We start from the raw sequence: 25867 nt of genomic DNA on the forward strand, positions 1-25867 counted from the left end.
AACTGAAAGTAGTCCTGTAATATGAATAACATAGTAACAGACAGTGCTACAGAAATAGATAGGAAGTGCCAGATAACAGAGACTTACTTAAAAACCAAAAAGGCAAATTTGTCTTTGTAGTTGTAGCTAAGTTTAATAACTGTTTTTATGAACTTCTGGGTAGTATCTTACTAGTCTCCCTCTTTTCCTCCTCATTATGTATGTTATTGTTCTCTCTGCTGCGACATTTATTACTCACCTGTTGCTCTTTTATTTCACATTACAAATGCAATCATCAATCCTCATACAGGCTGTTTACCTTTGCCAGGTTGAAGAGCCAACGCTTACTCCAAGCCTGTTGGCTTTTTTTCTAATCCATCAGTGTTTTGCCATTCACAACATCTTTTTCAGAAGGGGAGTTTGATGACAGTCTTTTGAGAAGACTGAATACATTAACTGGCTCTCTCATTTACAGTTTTATTAGTACATTCAGAGAATCACAAGACATGAGACAGACGAATCAAATCTGTTTGGGGGGGAATTAAGATTTGCTTGCTTTTAGTACTCTGAGTTTGAAGGACCAGTTCTCGGGTGTACTGCAGGAAACCCTTTTCCTGTTTGTCTCTGAGCTTCTGCCCATGATCAGAGTTCTGGTCACTGGGTTACTTCAGACAAGAGAACACATCTTGTTCCTGTGATCAGAGTTTTTCCTTTATTTATGGAACTCTCCTTATCGCATTCCTCACTCTCTGAAGCTAAACAAAGTATCCTGTTGTTGGTGTGGGTAAGAAATAACAATACAAGAGAGAAATCAGCTGGCTTCACGTTTGTGCTGCTATGTGCTTTGGAACTGGGAGGAGCTCTTAAAGTTCTCAGCCCAAGAGGGAGGAAAGCATGAAACGCCGTCGGGGTAGCTGTAGTAACTGTTCTGCATGGAAAGACAGAGATTTTCCTTTTAGCTGAACTTCTGTAGCTCTCCACTTCATCGCCGGTTTACCTCTAGAGCCTGCCACCCAAAGCCAAAGCTGATGAATACTAAAGGCGGTTGTCCTGTGCTTTGACTGTCTGCAGCCCTCCTTATTCCAGGTCTAGGTGGGACTGCTCGGGCTGACAGCTCCCTCTAGCCCCGTTCAAGGTGTCTGTAGTAGGTACTATTTCCTGAAGATGCTGCACTGCATAGTGGGGTTGTCAGAGTAAAGTGGGTGCAAGCAAGGCTTGTACTGCAGCAAGCCTCATGGGGAGGGAGAGGAAAAAGCCCACACTGCCTTGCAGCCCTGAACTGAGCCAAGGTTCAGAGGGTGCGCGGAGCAGCAAGCAAGAAAGATGTCTGTCTTTTGGGTCAGAGAGATGGTTGAGGAGGGAAGGAAAAGAGAATGAGGGGACAAGTAAGAGATGGCAGTTGATAGTGTAAGAGAAGAATCTCTAAGGTTGCAGAAAGTGATGGGAGAAGCCACCAGGGAGCCTGTGGGAGGGACAAGCTGTGTGTCCCACCTAAACCTGGGGGGGAGGAAGGTGGGCACAGGGGAAAGACACATCCACCCATTCTTGCAGGCTTGGGATAGATCTGCTGCTCTAACCAAACTCAGCAAGAGGGTCTACATATACCAAGCATATATGCTTATGAGTTTCCCTTTCCAAGCTTACCTCCAGGTCCAGCAGTGTTTCTGATTGTTTTGTAGAGGCTTTAGATCAACAGCAGATACAGGGGAAGCAGAAGCACCCAGTGACAGGCTGGAAGGGAGGAGGATACTGACTCTGCGTTCAGGTTCACCAGCTGCAAGTTGGTCCCTCTTGTAATGCTGAAATCTGTAGCAGAAGAATAGTGAGAGGCTACCAGAATGGGGAACACAGCAGGGAAGGCAAAATGAGTGTGTATATTTATTCTTCCCCATTTTTCTGAATATTGATAAAGGTAGTTATGTGCTGGACACCCACCGCTACAAAGCCCTCACTGTAGAAAGGCTATGACCCTTCTCACGTAGAACAGGAGAAGATATCCAGGCTTTTTGGAAAGTTTGCTTTCCTGTGAATAAGGTGGCCTTTTAAATAAAGGAGGTGGGCTGGAGTCAGAGAGCTTGTCATTAGTAGCAGCTAAAGGAGCCTGCTGGTTTGGTACACAAAAGGGATCTAAGCTGAACTGGCTAAAGAAGTGTCAAAAGTTGGCATTTTTGGTTGGTTGGTTTGTTTTGGCTTAACATTCAAAGGAATATGTTCTTCTGAAGTGTGTCCGTCCTTCCTTCCTTCCCATTCCCTGGCAGTTCTGTCCCCATGCTGAGGGAGCAATCCTTACCATAAAAACCATCTGAAATAGCAGGACCAAACACAGACCCTTTCCTTCATCCCAGGGACAGAGGGAGAGACTTGGATTAACCATGGATTTCGGTCCCTTCCTTGACTGAAACCGCTCACTGACACAGGGGAGGCAACGCTGCAGGAACCCCCCCGACCCACACAGGGTCTCTTCTTTCCCCGCGCCTGTGGTCTCTGGGTGGTGGTAAACTCTACCTGTCACTTTGATGTTGCCTGTAGCCTTGGCAATGTTGTTTTCAATCACGCAGGTGTAGGTGGCGTTAGCAGTAACGTTGTGCAGAAAGGAAACCACTTTCAGAGTGATGTTTTCAGCATTCAGCTCATAGCTGGTGTTGGCAACATGAGGTAGGTACCCCCCGGCGTCGCTGTAGGCTGTCCAGTGCACAGCGGGTCGAGGGAACCAGCGCGGTGCTTCACACTGCAACGTGTCCCCACTGCTGCTGTTCTCCATGTGCACCCTGGGGGTGCTGAAGGCTTTGGGAGGGAAAAACGGGGAGAGAGTCAAAAAAAAAAAGGCAAATGTCTAGGAACTGGGCATGAAACACGCAACCACGGCTGCTGGTCAGTCCCAGGTATTTCTAGGGTACTTGCTGCTTAGCATCGCAGCACCACGAGTAGTCAAACCAAACGCAGGGGCTCAGAGGGAGGTCTGTACAGCTTGGGCTGCAGCGGGATGACTACAGGGGATCTAAAAACTCCTAGGATAAGGTGGTCCGGTGTGACAAGATCTGCTGAGATCATGGCACAGCTTTAGTGTCTTTAAGTGATTCTGCTTCACAGTTACGAGCTGGGTCCTGGGCTCGTAAACTAAGCCTTTGCCAAGAACTTCTGGACATCCAGGCTCCCAGGGGAGACCAGGCTCAGGTTGTGGCTGGCGTGAGACTGCCCATGCCTCCCAAATTGCCCGGCTTCCCCGGGGAAGGAACTGCAGCTGGCACAGCTCCGCTCGCCTCTGGTGGAGGCTAGGGACTGAACAGGAGGCACTTGTTATTCTGGGCAGGGAGAGGCATGCTGAAAATGATTGCTGTTATCAGAGGCTGGGGGAAAGGGAAGATGACTCACCCTCTCCGCTGACTGAGAAGGGTGCCTGACCAACACCTATGGCTTCGTGATATGACTCTGATGCTAAATGGGGCTGCAGCCAAGGGAAGCTCCATCTGTACCTGCTGAGGCTGAGGGCAGACTAACGTGTCGCCTGAGCTGTAGGATTTATGCCAATGCCCCTGGATTAAATGAGACATTTAAAGCCTATTGCAAACAGATATAAAATTGGGATCTTTATAAGATCAATTAGCTACTCCCATTCTCAAGGGGGTCTTTGTAGTCACTTAGGTAGCTGGTAGACTACATGTGATAAATAGAAGAAAAAAGACAACTGAGAGCATTAAAATAATCATCTTTTCTGGAACAAGGATGTGGAAAGAGCAGGTAAGGCCATAAACACCTCTGGAAAAGCCAAAAATACCCCAGTCCTACTCAGGGCTGCAGGGCTTGACGTGGGCTGCTGGAGGAGCGGGTGCCGCTCGCACAGCCTCTAGCATCAGCGTAACTGCGGGTAGGTCTGACCGAGTCACCTTAGCCTGCGTTTTGCAGCAGGATTTTCTTCCTCATACCCCTCACCTCCTGTCCTGTACCGCAGCACCGCCACTCCGCTCCCTCTGGCCGTGGTGACAGAGCACCGGTAAGTGCCGGCATCGGAGAGCTGCACGTCCCTCAGCTCCAGGGAAGCATTGCCACCGATCACTTGGTCTGCAAACAGCGCCGTGCGGCCCTGAAACGACGCATCTTGCTCTTGCAGGTGGTCCTTCCCACCTCTAAATTCATGTACCAGCCCAGCTACTCCCGCCTTGGCCCACTGGATCGCTATGCTGCCCATCCGGATGTCGGGCTCGAAAGTGCAGCCCAGGATGCCGCGCTGGCCGATGTTCCCAGGAGAAGTCAGCGTCGTCACGCTGATGGAACGTTTTCCTGCAAGGGGAAAGCAAGGAGGCATGAGAAAGGCAAGACAATGAGCACGGAGAAAGGCCAGACCACCCTGCGGCTGCCATGCACCAACCCCGAGGCTGAACGGGCACCAGCACATCGCAAGGACACCAGTAGCAGCTACCAGTGCTGCTAGCAGAGGTCAGCTCCCATGGCTTATATACCAAAACAAAGCACAGGAGCTTTTCTTTAGCGGGCAGCGTGGTTCAAAAAGTAGCTCCTCTTATCTGTTTGAGAAGAATTCACGTGGTGTTTTCTTGCTTGCTAATATGTATCAGGGATTTTTTCTCTCTGCTGCCAGAAGAGTGTGATTTTTGTGTCTTTTCTTAGTCAGGACCTCCCTTTGTGCAATATAAACATGATTGCAAGGCATAATGCTGGCAGAGAAATAAAACGCTGCTCTTGCACTCTTACTGGAATACAAACAGTTTTCTTTCATTTAAGAAAAGTCAGCATTTCCCTTCCCTGGGAACACAGATCGCTTCTCAAATCAAATCCTAACCAGCGAGCTTGAGAATTAACACCTTCCTGGAGCCGGCTCTGCTTTCCCGTACAGCCCTTCCCTACACGTCCTCACTCAGCATGCCCTGAGGAGGCTGCGTTTTGGGCAACACCAAAGCGATGCATTTTTGTTGTCTCTGAGGGAGCAGGGGAATGTGCCCCATCCTGGCAGATGCTGTCCAACTGTGCAATAAATACCGTCTCCTCCTATCTGGGAGAAGGAGCACGGTATGTGCAGGACTTTCTGTATGTGTAGGTTTAGAGCTCCAAGCCCAAGGAAATTTCAGCTAATGCAGCACTACGTCTCCAGCAGCACAGGCTGCACTACACTTATCAACCCCTTGCCTCAGCTGGCTTCCCATGGAGCAATAGGTGGAGCTGAACATTCCGGTTGCTAACACACCAGATAACTTAAAAAAAAAAAAAAAAACAAACAAAACCCAAACAAAAAAAGGCCTTAATTTCTGCTGTGAAAGCATAGATCAGGAACTCACTTCCCAGGGCAAAATGGAGCTGCCCCGCAGGGCTCACACGTGCACAGCCACCACTGCAGCCTGGGGCCAGCCCGCCGACAAGTTTTCGCAGAAATTAAGAGCCAACACAGATATCCTCACTCAGCTCTGAATGCCAAGTGCTGGTGTCTTCTAATCCACTCTGAGCACATCTGTGTGTGAGCATGTGTGTGTGTGTGTGTAAACCTCTGCATTATTTAAAACCAACAAGAGCTTACAGTCTCCAAGGAGAGCACAGCTTGTGGTTTAATGTCATGGAGTGATACCTTGTTGAGAAAGGCCAGAAATGAAGTCACCTGTGCAGTCTTAATTCAGCCGTCTGGTACGTAAAATCTATAAAAAGTGAGCCTTCGTTAAAGGGTTGTAGGTGGCACTTCCACACAAGATCACACGTCAGCCCGTGCATGGGATGGAGACATGGAGGTAGAGGCAGGGCAGAAGTTCATCGCCCCTCTGGTAACAGCAAGAAATCTGAGCAGCCACATACCTGAGACACCAAACCCGATGATCAGGGCAATCACCGCAGCCAGGATGATAATGACCGTAGTCATGCTATTTGGGGAAAACAGAAAGGACAACATTACCGCACAGCCCACCTCCTTCACACCCTACGCCTACGCTGCACGTCTGCAGAGCTGCCGGCAGGGAGGAAAGGTCGAGGTGGGGAAAAGCCACAGACCTAGAGCAGGGTGGACCGGTGAAACACACGACCACAGCAGTGAGGAACATTCAGGTGAACACTTGTCTTCAAAGGTGAGGGACCGTGTGGCTGGAGGAAAGGAGACCCAGGCTTTGCCTTTGGGAGGAGGCAGTGGGTCCCAGTGGAGGATGCTCCTCTCTGCATCCCCCGGGGCATAAGCAAGCGGGGCAGTCCCTGCTGGCTCTTGGGAGGGACCAGTTGCCCAGGGAGGCGAGCAGACCACTGAGACAGGCCCCTGACCCCAGGAGACACCCAGTATGAGCCAGACAGCAGGCAGGAGGGGGCTGAAAACAGGGCCGGGTTTGTGAGCTTGGTCGGATTTGGGACACTCCACGCGCAGATGGATGAGGGGCTGTTGAATGAGAGACTGAGGAGGAGAGAACCACTTGCCAAACCACACGGAGCAGCACAGCTCAAGCCTTGCTGACCACAACCCATGTCCGGCACAGCCCTGGCTTGGACAAACCCATAAGTATGGGCAGGTGGAGGCTCCCACCACAGCCGGTGGAGCTGTCACACGTGGTTCTGGGCACGTTTTCATGTGGACCGGGGGACTGTGGCAATGACCTTGGCTCCCCACCAGAGCAAGCCCTGAAGCAGCTCCCCACAAAAAACCCACAAGTACATCCCAGGGTGAGCAGCTCCCGTGCTCATGCCTGACAGTCTCACAGGAGTGCTGGGCTCAGCTCTGCTCAGGATTGTCAGAGGAGAAGCCCAGAGAGCTGCAGGAGGTCCTCACAGGGGACTTTACCCCATTCCCAAGCCCGGCAGGGCACTGGAGGGAGCTGTGTTGCGGGAGGCGTGGGCACCAACAGCGGCCACTCTGCACCAGTGACCGGGGCTGCCAGCCCAGGGCTTGTTTTGCTCCGTTGTAAAACAGAAACTCTTGAGCTGCTGCTTCCCATCTCATCCCCAGGCAGGCCCAGGCTCTGAGATGTCACGGCCCTTCCGCCCACACAAAAATAGCTGTTCCGCTTCAGCAGCGTCTGCTAACTTGCAGCACACTCTTTCCCAAAACATCGGGCAGCCTCCCGCACGAGTGCCCTTTGGTGTTTGTACAACTGCAAACTCCTCCCACCGTTAATGTGTGCCTGCACCAGTCATTTGCACAATCGTGCCTCAATCACTGCAAATGCCACGATCACAGGGCTGGTATGGAGCTCTAGGGAGTTGCACCATGTGAAGAAGCCCCTCTTGCAGAGAGCAGCAGGGAAGGGAGAACGGGAAGATGAGTTGAAAGAGGGGATGGAGAGGAGGGGAGATGTTGCAGAAGGCTTGCTTGCCCTCCTGCCACCTCCCTTCCATCATCATCCTTAAAACCAGTAGAAAGTGGTCTAAGGAAGCCCTGTCTGCACTTGCCAGCATGCTCAGGAGAAGGGATCAGACCTGTGTGTTTCACCACGAGTATGCAGTAAGTCCATATAAAGGTCCATATGAGTCCATATACACATTTACATCCATACCAAGCCCTCCCTGCCCAGCTGCCCTCAGAGTTGGGAGGTGTCACATATTTGGCTTCCCCCCTGTTCTCACCAGCTTTCACTCATGACCAGGGTGGACAGCAGTTCTCCACCTGCCCCCTTCCCAGTGCCCTGCGGCTGTGGTCACAGCTGACCCTATAGAGGAGGAAAGCGGTGGATATCCTCCAGCCATGGGCACTGAGCAGCTGGGGACCCATCACCAGCCACTGCTTCCCCTGGGGACCTGTGGGATGGGGACTTTATTTGTTGGTTCATGTGGATCCCGCAGCGTGACAGCTCCCAGCAATGATTTGTCATGTCCCACAGGGCTCAGGCAGGGTCTCGGCCAGGCTCACTGGGCGACAACCCTGTGCTTTCCTATTCTGGGGTAGATAACAAGCCTCTCGTGTATGCTGAATAACATCTATCTCTTTGAGGATCTCCACCAATTTCTATGGAGCTGATCCCAGCGTGACATCGTTGCTATAAACTCAGCCAAGGTTGCCATGACCAGCCTCAGCTCTCACGCCTGGGAAGCATGGAGCAAGCAGCAGCTGTGTCGTGCTTTCGCACAGCAGCTGTGGCTCGCCTTCACCCCGCTAGCTTAAAATCCTCCTTCCCAAGAGCGGGCAGGGAAGAAATTGCTGGGAGCCGAGGGATGCTGCCTGCGGGTTACAGGGGATTTCATCGGTAAATGCCGGAGGTGCTATGGCAGGGGACGAGCAGCCAGGGTGACCTCCTGTGCAGTCCCTGAATGCTTTGGGTGCCACCACACTTGCCTCCGGTCCTTGAAAGGACCCTTTGGCCTGAACACCACCTCTGCCCGAGCACTCCGCTGGGCAAAACCGTCCTCACCTCGCTCACAAACAAACACAAACGGGCCAGCACCAATGCTTTTGTCCCCCACTGGTGCCACGTGTCCCCAAAGCTGCAAAGCCTTGCTAACTTTGCATCCAGAGAGATGCTTCCCACCCCTGGTTCAAGGCAGCAGCAGGGCTGACGGAAAAAGCCGCTCGTTTGTTACGGGGAGGGGAATGGCAATTCTGGGTACACAGATGCCACTGCCCACTTCAACACCCCTTGCCAGGGACAAGGGGAAATCAGGCTCTTTGGAGTTTCCTCCGCAGAAACTGGAAGATCCAAGACTCACAAAAGACCTTAAAAATATTCGCCTGCAAGCCCCTTGTGCGTATTGAGTAGATCTGGGGCGCAGGGCAAACAAGAGGAAGCTGGCAACCTGACTGCATGCTGATGGTAGCTGTGTTTCACAACAGTCTAGTCCAGCAGTTCAAGCGAACAGCAATTTTCTGTGCATCAGCACTCCTTGTACTCCCAGTGTTTCAGAGGCTTGGAAACAGACTAATGCAGACTTCTGGGGCTGCACAAGTCAGAGCCCTGATGCCACTTTCGGTTCCCGGCGTCATTTTGGCAGCCTGTGGGATGCTGTTCTGTGCATATCCTCTTTTCCATGGTCCCATTCCTGCTCAGCCAAATGGAATTTGGCATGAAATTCATTCATTCCCAGCCTGAATGCTGCCGAGCACAGCCCAGGGGCAGAGAGAGGCTCACAGCCCCGCTGTGACAGGCAGCAGAGGCTTAATCCTCCCAATCTCTAGCTCTGCTCAGAGTAAGCTTTCCCTCGAGAATGGGCTTAGAGGTGAGAGAATCAAAAAACCTGGAAGATTAAGAGATTGAAGGTCCCCTGCCTTCCTCCTTATATCAAAGCTTACTGTGGAAAAGAAATAGCATGGCAGGAGTAACCCAAAAGGAAGGGGTTTCCGTTCCAACGAGCAGTTAATGACTGCAAAGCTCAACTTTTCCCAGTGTTAGAGTTTTAGAGGTTTTTTTAATTTTGTTTTGTTTTTTCCTGAAATCAATAGAAACCTCCCACTGCTCCTCTGAAGCTTCCTGGAAAATTCACCCCTCTCTCTGGGCTATTTCTATATTTCAAGATTAGCCTGAAGAGATGAGTGTCCTTGAGGAAGCTCACTACTTCCAATAACCTGCTGCCATCTGACTGCGCGCAGTTGCTCAGGGCAGGCAGAGGCGCTGGCAGAGCCAGAGGATAGTTCTCGGAGCAGCAAGGGGTAGGTGTGCATTTTTTTGCACCCATCAGATATTTCATTTCCCTGACAAAAGCCAGCTGGGCTGCCTCTTGAGAATAACAGAGCTAGTTATTACATGCATTCCAGATGCATGAGGAATATGATGCCTGATGAATATTTACACCATGTTACATTATGTCTACTAGTGATCTCACTTCCGTGCCGATAATATTACTATTTAGTTCTTCCTTGATGCTCCATGTGAGAAAGCTGGAGCACAGCTCACATGTTAGAGGTCTCTTCTGTTCACATGTAGACTGTCCTTCTCCCCACTGCTGTTCAGCTCCAGTGGGACGGATACTGGTAACAGCTGAAACCTTTTTGACAGAATAAATGCAAGCAGGGATGTCTCACACACCTCTCTGCAGCCCCTGCCTCCATCCAGCCTGGAAAAGCCCACACCTGGGATGAAGAGACGCAGCTTGGTGGTGGCTCTGTTCAAGCAGTCAGGTTTAGTTGGCCCACATTCATCAGAGGCTGAAGCAAGTTTGCCACTTTACCCATCAGGTGGATGTTATTTTCAAGTAATCAGAAGATAAGGATATGAGGTAGATATTTTTATGGCCTTCCCCACAATACTTTTTTTTCTGACTGTAGTTCACCGGGACTTGGTCAATAGCTCCAAAGGAAACAGGGTCATTGAAACAAGAGGTATAAACCAACTTGCACATCTTCCCAGCTCTTACTCCTGACCCACGCAGCAAGGAAACTTGCTGTAGGACAGCTTCTGCCTTTCTCCCCACAGCACGCTGATGTGACAGAAACATAAGCGACTGTCTGAGGACCAACAGAAGGAACAGGGAGCCTTCCTCAAGCCATTGATACCCCCACCTATAACAGCAGGAACACAGAGCCTTTTTCAAGCCATTGATACCCTGACCTACCACAGCATACAAACCTGAGGCAGCGTATTCTAGCCATGCACAGTTTCTAGGACGTGCATGTCCGTCCTGGCTACAGTCAATGACCTGCACATGGGTGTCTGACAGCTACATGGCCTTACTGATTATATAAAAGAAGCTGTACCGGTATTTAAGTAGCTTCGGTGAGTGCAGTATAGAGTTAAGCTGCAAAGAACTGCTGTCTTGAAAGCTCCTGGCAGCAGGGTGATACAGCCAAGGAGTCCAGAAAATACAGTCCCCTCCCTCCCCTCTCTCAAAGCAGATGCAGATAATACCATACCTCCAGAAAATGACCTGGCCTTGGGATGCCATGGTCACGGCACCTACGAAGACAAGCCAAACACCAGGTGCCTGAAGGTCCCACACTGTTCAGCACAGCCCCTGTCCTTCGCATGATATATCCTCCCAGGCTGTCTTGCTTAAATAACTGAACTCAGCTAAGGAGTGGTGAGCCCAAACAGTGAACTCTCAGGAACGAGGAAGCAGTGAGCATCTCTGCTCCCCTCACCAGGGCAGTCAAAAGCAGGGAGGCCTGGTTAGTCACTGGGGCAACAGGAGAGACCTCCTACACCATCCATTAAAGAAACATGTCTGATTTAAAACAAAAAAATAACACAGCTCATGGTTTGGTAGCCAGCTAATGCCGGGGTCAGACTGAAGCAGTCTCCCATGTAGATCCACAGTTTACCCATCACTGACGAGTTTCATTATATCCAGGACTAGCTCAGGTCTCCTTGTTAAAATCTCCAATCATGCTGCTGGCACTGGGCAGAGCGGTCCCACCTGCGGGTCCCCTTCCTGGCCCCATTCGCAATGTGCATCTTCCCCTGCCTATCTGTGCTGTGCTAAGAGGCTCCTCCAGGCTCAGCAGTGCCATCAGAGCCACACAGGTTCAGCAGTGGCCTCTTTTCTGACTGCTGTTTTCTTCCACTAAACTCCTCCAGTCCAAACTACCTCTCCTCCCCGAGGCCAGCTCCTGCTGCTTGCAGGTCTGCCACTATGGTGGACATCAGAGCACATAAAGGGAAGAAACCGGCACAGACCCTGCAAGCCTTTCCCTCTGTGCTTGGTCTCACTTGAGGCTGGGGGCAGGAGAAGTAGCTCTTGGGCTTAAGAGGCTGAGAAGGGCAGAGAGTTTGCAAAAGAGCAGAAAAGGGAAGGCAGCTTGCACCACCTTGTTCAGTCTCCTGAAGGGGAACCTGTGCATCCTGTCATCTACGTCTGGACTGTTCTAGGGAGGATGGGAAAAGAGGAATTTTTGACAGTCCAGAGCCATCTCCAGCAAGTTCGGATGGTTAGTGGGAGTGAACCACTTTCCCTTGCAGAACTGAGGATGCCCAGAGGAACTGGGAACAGTCCAGCACCTAAGAAAAACCAAATTACTTTCTCTGCAACAACCAGAGGTTAAAAACAAGACCAATTAATACTGGTCCATGATGACCAAACTAGCTGCAGGAGGACATACGGTACCCTGAGGGGCACAGCAGCCTTCTAACTGTGCATGTGCAAGATTTCAGAAGTGTACGCTTCGTCTTTTGGACTACAGTTCTACTCCAAAAGAGCCAGTTCACCTCCACAAGGAATGAACATAGCCAGATGTGGTGCACGACACATAACAGACTTTTCTAGATGGCAGGGAGGGGGCTGGAAAGGGCTGTGGCTCTTGTACAGGCACCAAAGTCAGCAAACTATTCCAAGGCACTTAGCACTCAGCACTCACCACTTCCAGCCTCATCATGCTAGGATGAAGTTATATGTCACAACTTGTGTAGAACCTCCTCCCATGTCCCACCACCTTTGACTGATGAGAGCACAGATCTGAGCCTCCACTAAGCCTAGTCACCTGTTAGGAAACAAAGTAAAATTAGAAAGTAAGTGGTTTCCAGCCGGGTTAGGGAGTTGAATTGGCTCCCCACGTGCTCAGAGGAGAGTCGCACCTAATGATGCTTCTGGTGGGACAGGACCACATGGCCTGTGGCAAGGACAGAGGAGCCAGGGTGGGACCTTCTGCTTTCAAGAGTGACTAGGCATTGGGTTTACTCAGCCGTTCACGTGTGACTTCAGTGAGTGCTTAACTGCAAAGCTAATCACTCTCCAGGTGAAGGAGCTACCTGAATGCCCTATGCAAGGTCTATGGCAGAGGTGTGAACAGGACCTACTGCTAACGCTCCAATCTTGGCTGTTACTGAAAGCACATCCTTCATCCTCTGGCCTCTGAATGAAACTGAGGAGTGGAAATCTTTCACCTGAGAATCACTGTTGCTCTTTGGTTGTTGCAGTGGTTTAAACTTGTAAAGCAGACTTTATACGGTCTTCACTTCCCCTCTGCTTTAGCACAGAATAGCCCTTTTTAATCTGCAAAAAAATAATTCTGATTTATTTTGTAGTATTCTACTGATTACTAAACTTTTTGTAATTTAGCAGACCATTACTAGAAGCTAAGAATAATAGCTCTAGGCCATAGTGGCCTGCTGGGAAATGCAGATTAGGAAATATCCTGTTGCACTTGGTGACACCTGATTTATAGTTGCCTTTGGTGCAGTGCACAAATGAGGTGTCCGCTTTCAGCACCAGTTAACTCCGGGTCGTAGCCGCAGCACACCTCACCACACAGCCAACGGTTGGGTTACTTCCATGCTGGAAAAAACAGGTCTGTTTCTCAGGCACAGGCAGCCCCAGTAGGACCAGGGCAAGTCCCATTCACCAGAGCAACACCACATGAATTTCTGAGCAGCTCTCATGCTGGAGCCTACTCCTCTCTGTATTTTTACACTGCAGAAAAACCAAGAGGTAATCAGGATATTTCCCAAAGAAATCAAGGATCTGTGATCACACGGTTGGCCCAGCTCTTACCACTTTTGAATCTATTAGCAAAATCCAACCAAATGTGACAGCAGGATCTGGTCCCACATGGTCTGTGAAAGCCGGTGAGCACCTGGGGAAGAGACACATCAGCTGTCTTCAGCGAGGGGAAGGTGACAGCAGGCACAAAGCATTACCAGTTTTTCTGGGCCCCCCAGCTGGTGCCCTACAACTGGCCATGGCACATGCTGCCTCTTGCCTGCATGAGGGAACAGTGGGGGCAGGAAGAACTGAAGGTGGGTCAGGGCCCAAGAAGATGTTCTGTGGTCTGGGGGAGGCACGGGGACAAGAACCAGACTGCAGTCACTCTGCCCTTCATGATACAACTTGTTTCTTTCTTCACAAATAATAATTCTGTCAAAAGAGTCCCCTTACTTATGGGAAGTTCATGTCTTATTTCAATGTCACTGGAATGCTGGAGGAGCTATCGGTGAAAGAGGAGAACCAGAAGATGGAGTTGTGGCAAGCTGACAAGCAGCCAAGTTTGACAGAGCGCTCAAGAGAGGGGAAGGCAGCCAGCAGGTTGGAAAAGATGAAAGCTATCCTTGGGATTTGGCCAAAAATGTTGGACATCTTTCCAGCCTTGTGATCCCACATCGGTAACAATGACATCAAGAGGTGCTTGAGAAGCACCAGAAATGGGAACATTAGTGGTCTGGAAGGAGGAGAGCTTGGCACTGCCTTACCAGCTCTACCTGTCCTCAGCCTTGACTGCTCTTGAAGGGAAGCTGGAAGCAACAGCCCTCAGAGCCAGCCCTCATCTCTCAAAAGAGGGAGGCAGTGAGCCACCCTTAGTTGGAAATAGACAAAGTCCTCCATGCTGCCTGCGAGCCACTGCCAGGATCTGTCCTGACATGGCACTCCAGATGGTTGGTGCACCCTTGTGAATCACCTCCTGCCATGGGAAGGCCAAGAAGCCCCACTGAGCCAGCTTCTGCACTGCTCCCGCGATCTTCTGGGGACAAATCAGACAGTCATGCACAGAGCTACAAGCGCAGCCGCGTCACCCTTGTGGTTTGCCTCCTCTGAGAAGGGAGAGATACCCTGGCATGATACCTGACTCTAGAGGCATCCTACATGGAGTCTTCCAGGCTGCAGGGTCCTTTCCAGGTCTTCCACGGTCTCTTGTTCTTGCTGTGTTTTTCCTTCCAGCTACACTCTGTTTTCCCTGTCTACCTCCCAAAGCTCCTCCACATGTTCATCCCACCCACCCTCCCCCCCCCTTTTTTTTTTCCAAACCTTGGAGACAGGCAGTTTTATCAGCAAGAGCTTTTGTCCTGGGAAAAATATCAATATTTACCAGTGCTGTTCTGTCAGCACTGCATGTATGCTTGTCTTGAAAATGCCTTTGCTGTCTCAAGGACCAGCTGGTCAGAAATAACATCATTATATGTATATATATATATATATATATAGCAGATTAACTACACCTCCTAATGCACCACCTGCCCAAGGCTGTTTACCAACAGAGCACTGGAAGCCATTCCTGGGAATGGCTGTTGGCATCCAAGGTGAGACTCCAGCAGATCAGTAGGATATATTCATTTGGCAAAGCATTCTGAGTAACGGACACTGAGGACAAAGTCTACTTGCAAACAATGGGAGGACACTCCCGCCTAACCCCCACAAAGTGACTAAGGTTATTAAATGTCTTTTCTGCACATGATTCTTCAAGCTATCCTCATGCACAGCCTTCTTTGCCCAAACACAGAGCAGTAGCCGGTCAATGCTTTATAATCCCTGGGACTGACTGAGCCCTCAAGTCTAACCAAAAAAAAAAATCAACACAAGGGCCTGACCCTGGCAGGATTAGTACCCCATGCTGTCTGAAAACTGCTTTCCCCATGTCAAACATAGAGCTCAGCCCAAGCTGACTGCAGTTCCCTGAAGGGTTTACGTGTTCGCTGGTGTAATTCTCACAAACAGCTTCTCAGAAAATGTCAGCGACAGGGTGTGTAAGGGATGCCTAACACAAAGAGAAAACACATTCCTCTGTCTGAGAGGACTAAGATGTTTTTAGACAGAAATTATGTGCCTAGAAGGTAGTGCCGTCCTTATGTGTTCCCTCTGCAATACAGCACGGAAGCTCTGAGAACAAAAAATACACATGGTGGGTGCAGGGCAAGAAATAGAAAAACACAGAAAATTAGGCATTTTGTTTTACATCACATTCTGTACTGAGCACTGACTCTGTACATAGCAAGGACAAGAATGAGTTACTGTTTGTTCCATTAAAGGTTTGAAATTTCACTCACTTTGAAATTTCAGAGTCAGCGACTTGGAGACTTAAATTGCCTAACTTAGGAGATTTAAACTGCCTAACCTTTCTTTCCTCATTTGCTTGACAGCCCTTTCTGGATGATTAATGGAAAGCTATAAACAGCATTTGCATAAGGCTATCTGTCTCTTTACTAGGAAGAAGAGGTTCCAAAACTGGCTTTGTAAGACGAACAAGCAACCAATAGGAGCCTAGCTCTGAGCAAGCAAACAGACAGCACAGGTCTCTACTATTTACAAGCCAGCTCTCATCAGCCAGAAAGCAAGAACCAGTCCTGACTGTTGACACAAGAGCAGCATTCCTCTCCCCAAGTGACCAACAGTCAGACCTTTGTCCCCAGCTCCCCAGGCAGTATTAGGAGCCCCTAGCAACACACACCTACTAGTAAGGTTACCCCCAGGGCAGTAGCATTCCCAGCCTCAATGACACGAAGGTGTTTTGTGAAGGAAGGTATCCAGGGTGTCTCCTTCACCCAGGCAAGCGGCAGGCAGCAATCGGCAGGTTAGCAGTTGCCCTTCCAGGAAAGTGCGTCTTCCTCCTCATCACAGGTGCCATTTCCCCAACTCTGGATTGGCAGCACACAAACAAGCCCAGGAGATACACACACACACACTATGGAAAATGGAGCAAGCTCTCCTTCTAAAAACAGAGCCTTGCCAAGACTGCACAAGCCAAATCCAGGAGTTTTGCTATATTCCATCTCCTGCTGCGCTTGCCTAGTTGCCCCAGTTCAGGACAGACACCTGTAAACTTGTGCCTATGGCTCCTACGGATGCTCAGACTGTCCCCAGATCTTCCCGTGGTGAGCTGGGTTCTCTGCTGGCTCCTTGTTGTTGTTTAACCCCAGCCGGCAACTAAGCCCCACGCAGCCGCTCACTCACTCCCCACCAGTGGGATGGGGGAGAGAATCGGAAGGGTAAAACTGAGGAAACTCGTGGTTGAGATAAAGACAGTTTAATAGGTAAAGCAAAAGCTGCGCACACAAGAAAAGCAAACCCAGGAATTCATCCACCTCTTCCCATTTGCAGGCAGGTGTTGAGCCATCTCCAGGAAAGCAGGGCTCCATCACACGTAATGGTTACTTGGGAAGACAAAACTTTGTAACTCCAAACATCCCCACTTCCTTCTTCTTCCCCCAGCTTTATCTACTGAGCATGACGTCATATGGTCGGGAATATCCCTTGGGTCAGTTGGGGTCAGCTGTCCCAGCTGTGTCCCCTCTCAACTTCTTGTGGCCCCCCAGCCTCCTCGCTGGTGGGGTGGGGTGAGAAGCAGCAAAGGCCTTGACTCCGTGCAAGCACTGCTTCAGCAGTAACACCTCTGCATCATCACCACTGTTTTCAGCATAAATCCAAAACAGCCCCATACTAGCTACTGTGCAGAAAATTAACTCTATCCCAGCCAAACCCAGCACACTGTCCCGTCACTGCCAGCAGCACTATGTCCCACACCATCTCCATGGAGAACATACAGACTGGGTGAATGACATTCTAATTCCTGTTCCCATCAGCACCATGGGTTTTCTCTGGATTTCCTTTGGCTATATTACCAATCCGCCCTGCTCCTATTTTGCAGAGAGGGTGTAATGAGACTACAGCTTACTTGGAGAAAATATAAGAGTTGCAAGCACAACAGCAGCTCCCAGGAGTGTGACTGTGCTATATGCATATGTAGAAGGCTGGAATCCAGCCGCCTATCTAACAGGGAGGCAGAAGCCATATTCAGACTGCCAAGCCCTTCCAAGGCACGAATGCAAACCCTTTGGAATGTGCCCCAACGAGCAGCCTTGGCCTCCTCAAGAAGGACAGCACAGACTATCGATCCTGCAGAATGAAACACATCTTGACCCTCCTGTGAGGTAACTGTTCAGACTGAGTTTCCCCTTAGAGCCTCACCCCACGGGCCTCAAGTCCTCAAAAATTAAGGCAGCAGTACAATTCCCAGAGTTTGCTCCTGTTCAGGTACGAAACGACTTTGCATACACACCCCCGGGTGGAATATAAGGCACAATTTTATTTTCCCTCATCCCCCTTTCTCAGCTCACACCCCTCACGACGTTGTTTTCCGGCAGCAAGGCTATGTGGTGATCATGGGGATCCTTGTGGTTTATGCTCACGCAGCAGCAAGGAGCAGTGCCCTGGGCTCGCAGGGGCTCACCTGGCTGCTCAGAGTGCCACTGTCCTGAGCAAACTCCTCTGCGAGGTGTCGCTGGGCGGCCCACCCAAACACTCTGAGCTCTCCTTCACTTGTCCACAGCACGACCAGTGGGGGCAGCCAGGGTGACCTTTGTGTCCATGACCACAGCCTTGGTACCCACCTGCAAGAGAAGAGGCACCATCAGATCAACCCAACGCAGGCCCAAAAATCCCAGTGTGTCAGAGGCTTTTGGAGAGTGCTTCAGCCCCAGGACTTCTCTAAGACGGGGAGGCACGTGCTGATGAGAGCACAGCATATTCAAGGCAAAAATTGCCAGGGCTCCATAAAGAAAGGAGAACAACTGAGAGGGACCTCCCCATTCCAAACAATGGGGAAAGCTGAAGATTTCCTTCCCCCTGCCTGTTGAGTAATGCAAGACACAGGCCTGCAGAACCCCATGCCAGCCACTGGTGGCTATGGCCAGAGCTAGATACAGACCAAGCATAGAAAAAGGAAGAGGCTGATTCTATACTAAAACAGGCAAACCACACAATGACACATGCAGGTCAAGGACGGGGAAGCTGGTTGGGATTAAACAAACAAGGGAGCTGAACTCATCCCTAAATGAGGAGTGAGGCTTCTCCATAGGACAGCATCGGGCACCGTGCGACACAGCCCAGAAGCTCCCAACCTGCCAGCACTGGAACAGGAACCATATAGACACAGGGCTGCTCAGCCTCGCTGAGGAGGACAGAAAGACAGAGCTGCCCTGCCCCATCTTCTGCAGAGCTGGCTCAGGTCTCTGTCTCTGGGGTGTGCTGCAAAGACCTTTAGCGTGTCCTGCTGCATTTCTCACTGCTGCAGTCCCATCCTACCAGAAGGTATGTACACACAGTTTATCACAGGCCTGGTGGATGTGCAAGGCAGGAGTTGGGCTGGAGTATCGACTCACACCTATCTACACGAGGGAGGACCAAATGCAACAAACCTTCCTGATGCCAGCAGGAAGGGGAAGGCTGAGCACTCACCTGGCATGGTACCTCCACAGGCACAGCGAGCAGCTTTCTGCCCTCCGCTTGAGCAGAACGTGCAGCAGTGAAACACACCTTGGTGCTCACGGAACTTGTTTTTCACCATCAGAGTGAATGGAGAGCCCTGCAGAGGACAAGCAAGCAGAGAGGCTGCTGTAGTGGATGCTATCAGATGTTGTGTCTGCTTTTTCAAAAACCAACCGGGTAATCCTGTCAGTCACAGATCGCTAAGCCCAGTCTTAAACTGCTAAGTGGTAGAGATAATCCTTAGAAATATTTAAAGCAAATCCTTAGAAAAGAAAAGCAGATAAAGAAGAAGCAGTGCAAGAGAAACAAGAAATGCTACCTGTACATGTTGCCCTTTCACACAGACGCAGACAGCATACAAGCCTGGCTCCTCAGGGCTGTAGGAAATATGGTAGGTCCCATCACCATTATCACACACTGTTGGTTTGACTGCACTACGAACAGAGAGAAGTCCAAGAGGTCAGTGACTGGCAGAAAATTATCTACATGTGAACCACTGTTTGGCCTAGATTTGTGGTCAGCTCCTTATCCTCAGCCTTGTTCAGCAGCTGTGGGTCTCAAGCGAGCTTAACAGGATGCACCAGCAATGCTCAAGCACTGAGTGGCTTTCACACACACCTGCTACTGGGAGCTGCAATAACCTTACAAAGGAAGTCACACAAAGCTAGCTGCACTGCAAGGATTTGTAGCAACCCCGAGCTCTGAAAGAGCAGAAGATGACAGACAGCACACTTGCAGGTCAGATCATCCCATCAGATAAGAGTCCTCAGAAATGGGGTAAATTCACAACTTCAGAGAGCAATTACCTCCAGAAAAGCCCACAAAGAAGACAGGACATAAATGGGGCAGGTTTGGATCACTTCAACCACTGTCCCATCTCTATTGACCCCAACTCTTCAATGCTCTGAGGAGTTCTAGCTCCCTGCTGGTGAACTCTCCCTTTCCAAAGTGAAGCTCACTGGGTTTCACAAGGAACCCTGGTGGACAGAGTACCAGGGAGAAAGCATCAGCTAGTTACTCGGGGACTGATTGCCTGCTTCACAGAAGGATGGAAAGAGCTTTCCGCAGACAATTATCAGGCAGCTCTGCATAGGGGAAGCTGTTCTTCCTAACCCCCGCTAGTTAGTCTCTTGTGCCCCATGACATGACAGTATATAATCTTCCAGATTTGCAGGCTGTATTCCCCACACCCCACCATTTCACATCGATACAGCTGCCTACATCATTTCCTGCCGTGAACTGTGTGGTGATACTTCACGTTCTTCTGTAGCTGCTGTGCCTCAACCCAAAGCCAGACGGCTTTCAGCAACGGATGTAGTAACTGCATATGCACAAGAACAAGATATTGAGTTAATGTGGCCACAGCGACCTCTACCCCACCAAGCAAAATCCACATAACCCTCATGTGCACACCTTCCTACGTCATATGTGCACCTAGGGAAGGAAGGAAGGTACATTGGAACAATATTCTTGAACAATGATGCTCTATTGATAAGCATCTGTGCAGCCAGCACTGCTTCTGTATGACTTGTCAACACTCCCCCATAGCAAGGAGTTTTAGCATCCTGTCCATTTTTTCATCAGGTCATCCCACCAACAGTGGATCCTTGAACAAGTTATGCTGGCATCTTGCTCCAGCTATGTTGTACATACTATAAAACACACATTCTTCTTGAGAACTGACCCCTTATTGGTTCTACATTTGTGCCTGGCTGCTTTATAGTAACCAGTGTAGCCTGCAAACAGTTACAAAATATTTTTTTCTGGTTGGTCATTTTCATTGCAGAAACACTTAGGAGGTCAAGTGTGGTCTTTCCTGCTTTTGCTAGAAAGCCTCCAAACATGTTAAAGTGCTCAACGCTTGCGACTACAGGAGAAAGCACGATAAAGTCCCAACACAGATTCTTTCTCCAGAACACAAACTAGGCACTTCGATCAACTGTCAGAGGCTCCGGGGCTTGGTGGACTGTCTGTCTGACTCAGGACGGTCATTCTGGGGCTGCGATGTTTTACACTCATTAGGTGTTGAGAAAAGCAGGAGCCCTGGGTGTCTGCCGGTAGGGGTGGGAAGGAACAACAGCTCACTGAAAATGTCTAACACCCACCAAGCGTTGAATCTTTTAAGAAGTCCCAAATCACTCAAAGACTCAATATAAATCTGAGCCAACACTGTCAACCTCCACGCAGCCAAATACAACCTGTAGGAAGCACTGCTATACCAGTGGGAAGAAGAATAGTGCCTTTTCCCCTACAGATTCTGACCCACATGCTGAAGCACATCCTCCCACCCGCCCAAGCAAGGAGGGAGCCAGGGTAAGGGAGGCAGAAAAGCAAACCCAGTGACCAGGGAGTTCTCAGGCAAAATACCCACCGGTCCCTCTTGTCCTTGTGGGTGATGGTGACCTGCACGGCCTCTCCTCCTCGCCCCATCCGCTCCCCCATGGTGTCATTGCAGAGCAGGGTAAAGCCAGTCAGCTGGTTCTGACGGGCACTGTGGAGATCTGCAAGGCAGAGAAACAGGACCAGAAAGGATTCACACCAGCCATGACTGCCACCTCCCACCTATTTTGCAGCGTTGCTGTGCCATCAGAGCACAGCCAGGACTTTGCTGCCAGGGTGTACAGCTCCTTCCACTCACAGGGAAAAGTAAATACGTGACTGGGATCAGGAGAGAGTGGACAGCCATAGGCACTGAGAGATGTTGGACAGGCTTAGCCTGGAGGTCTGTATGGACCAGGGTGGTCTTCCTGCCTGTCCCTCTGAGCCCAGACAGCATCTTCCCAGAAGGCCTCAAGGTGCACCATGCAACTGGGAGGGAGAAAGAACAACCCCAGTGTGCAGCAAGGAACCCCAGAGACCTCAGCACTTACAGCTTGGCATGGAAGGGATTGAATGAGCCCTGGGTCTCTCTCATCTGTCCTGTGCAGGCCATTACTGACCAGAGCTGGCTGCGCTCTGTGGGCTGGTCTGAATGTTCTCTGTTTGCTTGCCCCGCTCCAAGTCCTTAGTAAGCAAATACCCATGAAACCATCAATGCCAGTTATCCCCATGGCAATCTCAGCAGAACTGTAAGGGGAAATGAACCTACTCGCTCAGCCACAGAGGGGATCGCCTGGGCCCATGCTGCAGGGCAGCTGGGGCCACCGGGAGAGCATCATGTCCTGCCATTGCAGGCGTCTTTCCCATCCCCCGAGTAAGCTGTGGTCTTTTGGCTTAAGGGTTGCTCTTCTCGCACCTCAGCCCCATCCTGAGGTCAGTGATGTTGCAGAGGGCAGCTCCAGTATGCTCTGTACATCTGGATGGGGATAGCTCTCTGGCTCCCTGCCCAGCACGGCTCCCATAGGCCCTCAGCAAGCAATGCAACCTCTGGCAGGGCTCTACCTCTGCCCCTAGTCAATGCCGGGACAGCAGGGAGTCAACAGTGCCTTAAGCTGCACACCACATGGGCACAGAGAACGGAAAGGTGACTTCAGGGAGCGGCGCGTTCCCATTCAGCTGTTGTACAGCACCCCATTACCTTCCCCGTGCAGGGTACATCTGGCTGGATCAACCACTTTATTGAGAATGGCCCCAAAAACTTCATAGCCACAACACTGCCCTGCTCTCTCCCGGGGAGAGAACTGGATCCTGTCGTCCACACTGGGGTGGGTGTTGTAAGCAACACTGTTCAGCTTTCCCAGCCGGCTTGCCACCACCCCTTTGGTGATAAGGATCTCCAGGTCTGAGCCGCTCATCAGCAAGTGCTCCGTGAACTCCACGCCTGTCCTCATGTCCAGCAGCAGCTGCTGCAGCTGGGCCTTCTGCAAGTGCAGCAGGTTTTCCTTTTGCATCTTCAAGTCCCCCAGCTGCTTCAGCAGCCGGTCCCGGTGCTCTTCAATCGCTTTCACATACCCACTGGCAAACAGACAAATCTCTGTGGCCACAGCCTCTGTGCGACTGCAGATGGCACTGCCCATGTCATCAATCTGGCCCAGCACATCTTCTAGGGTGCCCATGTGCTGCTGGGTGCTTTTCAGCAGCTCTCGCAGGGCGTCCCCATGCCTGTGGATGACATTGCCGATGAAGTCATAGGGGTGCTGCCGGTGCCTGTCTACAATGCAATCCCGGCACACAGGCTGATCACACTGCTCGCAGAATAGCCTCAGCTCCTCTGTGGGATGGGAAGGGCAGAAGAGAGGCTGCCCGGCCTGGTTGCAATCCTTGGTGTTCTCCAGCTCCGTCACAGCATGAGAGGCCGTCTTCTTCTGTCTCCTAGAAGGGAGCAACGACACATCACTTTATGCAAGTTGGATATGAAATGCAAACATCGAGATCCCTTGTGAATGCCAGTCTGTACAGACTGCAAGTCACAGTGTGCACTGCTCCCTCCTGTTTCTACTGAAATCCACTCTACATGAGGGGACTTGTGGTCTCCTGAGGACAAGGGTCCACACAAAAGAGGACAGCATCTGCAAGCAGCTCATGAGAGGCTGCTCTCAGGCTCCCTGCATACAGTCAGCACTATTTTCAGACAGAAGAATCGTATGCCCCACCATGGCCACACACAGACTGGGGAACGGGCTGTCAGGCTGCTACTGCCAGCAGCCCCTTCACGGAGCCTGAGAGAAGTGGGATAGTTGCAATTACCCCCAGACACCCTGTGACAAAGGCAGTAGGAGGGCAGTGGGCCCTGCAAAGTGAGAGCTGGCAGGAGGTGTCTCAAAACAGAATTGCTCACCAACAGTCACTTCTGGAGAGGAACAGGAGGTGCCAAGCTCCTCAGCCATCAGTCCAGTCATTTACACCAGCTTTAAATTTGCTGAGGTAAATGAGCTCTAATATCCCATAGGGGAAAATCTAGTTCAGGCCACTGCCAGAAGACAGTCTGTAGTAAAACATTTAATATTCCAAATGTCAAACTCCATTTCCTTCTAGCCACCAGGTTAGGTCCTGCTTGGCGGAGACAAAGGATGGGACACAAAGAACCTGTTATCACCCAGAAATCCACCATGTCACAAGGCAGCACTAGAATATTTCCATTTTATGCTATTTTGGACACTGGGATCTAGTTATTGAGCAGGATGAAAAAGCCTTCTCTCTTTCCTTGTCTCCTGCACTAACGACTTCTAGCAGTTGCGCTGGGAGCTCCAAGCCATAAGCAAAGAAATACTCTGAGGACCAAGCTCTACAGAGTTGCTCTGGCAACACAAAGCAACCTCATCACAGGGCAGGACATGGCCCTTGCACTCCTTTCACTTCCCACTAATCTCCCTTGGGTCCAGCACCTTTTCAAAGCCTTCTAGCATTATCTGCATAACAGCCTTCAAATTCACACTTCCCTGACTTCAGCCTAAAACCTCTCTCACTTATTCCAAGGAGCACAACAGTGGCACTCAGATCCTTAGAAGTCTTCCCTATACACCAGGAAATCATTTCAAAATGGTTTTCCTTTGCCCTTGTTCTGCTCTGCCATCAACTAACTCAGGTGCAAGTCTGCAGATGCCAGTGGGGTGAAAAAAATATCAGTAAATATGGTAGGAAGCAGGTCATCAGGACAAATTTTCTACTGCTTTATACCTTCTGCAGTTATTTCTATCAGTGCAGCAGGCTGCTATTCAAGGTCTCAGTTTATCACTCTTCAGCAGCCTGCATGGGGCATGAGGCATTAGCTAATCAGAATGGTATGCTGAAAATTACAGCTAGGAGTAGAAAGGTAACTAAGAGTCTAAGCCATTTTACCACAGGCACCAGTATCTGCAGGGGGGCAGGGCAGCGAGGAATATGCCTCAGTTCTTTCTGGGGAAAGAATTTGCTAATCAAGTGGAAAGGAGCAGCAGACGTGGAGGGAATAGTCTGAGCTGATTAACCCAGGCTAAGAGGCTTCCCTGGCTAGTGTTACTGGGTGTTTTTCCGACCCTGCCTGTCACCTCCTTGCTTCAGAAGGCCATTCAGACTTCCTATCACTTTTATTTCATGATGCTGCCTGTCCTCTGCCCTGCTCGCTGGCCACTGTGGCCACCTCCTCTTCAGTTCCTACCTCTGTTGCAGTCACCGCTTCTTCCTGCCTTACTGACATGACCCTCTCTGAGGTACACAGCTCTCTTCCGCTGTCACTTCTTCAGTTTTCCTGTATTCCAACAGAACTAAACCCTGCAACATCAGGCACACTGTGAAGCAATAGCATTATTGCTGTAAGCTCCCAGCCTCACAGAAATGCTGAAAATGCACACAAGATACATGGGCACAACAGTTAACAGGCAAGCAGACGGGTCCATCATCAGGAGGTAGCAACCACAGCAGGCAGGCTAGCGTCAGGACTTCCACTTACCTCCTTTCACTTCACCTAAGGGTGCCTTTGCACATACACACAGTAAACGTTTCTGGAGGTGGAGAGAGGCAGACCAGCAGCTTCACTTTCCCATTTTCCCTTGGGAGACATGCCTTCTCCAAAGCGGGACAGCACAACAGGCGAGGCTCTTGTCCTGCAAGTACTCTGCCCACACCCACGCCTGTTGGACCGCTGTCAGTCTCCCTGCCCAGACCGAGATGCAAAACAGCAAGCAGGCACCCCCACGGGCAAAGGGTGGCCTGATTTTGGACTGAACGGGGCTGACCAACCTACCGCTAGCAGCTCGCCGCTCCCCGCCCGAGTACAGAGCATCCTCCGGGGAGGATAAAAACCCGCTAGGAAATTGACCAAACTGGAAGACATACGGGTTTACCGCTCCCGCTAGCTCTCCGTGGCTCCCTGCCCGCTGCCACCCACCCACACGCTGCCCTCCAGAAGCCCAAAAGGGGAAGGCAGCCCCTCGCACCCCGTGAGGAGATGACCCCGGGCCGGGCCTCGCCTCCCCCTCACCTGTGGGCCTGGCAGCAGAAGAGGCAGAGGTCGGCCCCGCAGGTCAGGCACCGCCTGGCAGCCGCCCCGTCGGCGCAGAGGTCGCAGCCCGCCGCTTCCCGGCTTCGGTTCAGCGCCAGGTAGTCGGGGGTGAGCTGACCGATGCCGCCGGGCGGCAGCGTTACCTCAGAATCGCACACCGGGCAGAGAACGCTACGGGCGGCGGGGGTGGTGGCGGGGGGGGGGGCGCCTCCGCTGCCCCCC

General features: G+C 50.9%; 2 protein-coding genes across 2 annotated transcripts in view; both read right to left on the reverse strand.

The window, feature by feature from the left end:
* Window positions 1–1746: 1746 nt before the first annotated feature.
* Window positions 1747–10764, reverse strand: VTCN1 (V-set domain containing T cell activation inhibitor 1). The gene is given in 6 exon segments (XM_010567685.1): window positions 1747–1785; window positions 2389–2436; window positions 2438–2763; window positions 3910–4257; window positions 5773–5837; window positions 10733–10764. Coding segments are annotated over 6 exon segments (858 nt in total).
* Window positions 10765–17585: 6821 nt separating this feature from the next.
* The window catches only part of TRIM45 (tripartite motif containing 45), a 13595-nt gene continuing 5313 nt past the window's right edge, over window positions 17586–25867 (reverse strand). Inside the window, exons 3-8 of the mRNA XM_010567686.1 lie at window positions 25625–25816; window positions 22304–23037; window positions 21158–21287; window positions 19106–19220; window positions 18757–18883; window positions 17586–17909 (exon numbers count right to left, since the gene is read on the reverse strand). Coding sequence (XP_010565988.1) covers window positions 17758–17909; window positions 18757–18883; window positions 19106–19220; window positions 21158–21287; window positions 22304–23037; window positions 25625–25816 — 1450 coding nt within the window. The 3' untranslated portion in view covers window positions 17586–17757. The remainder of the gene's footprint in view (window positions 17910–18756; window positions 18884–19105; window positions 19221–21157; window positions 21288–22303; window positions 23038–25624; window positions 25817–25867) is intronic.

This window comes from Haliaeetus leucocephalus, unplaced genomic scaffold (assembly GCF_000737465.1).
Source record: "Haliaeetus leucocephalus isolate CR32 unplaced genomic scaffold, Haliaeetus_leucocephalus-4.0 Scaffold228, whole genome shotgun sequence".
Taxonomy (NCBI): Eukaryota; Metazoa; Chordata; class Aves; order Accipitriformes; family Accipitridae; genus Haliaeetus; species Haliaeetus leucocephalus.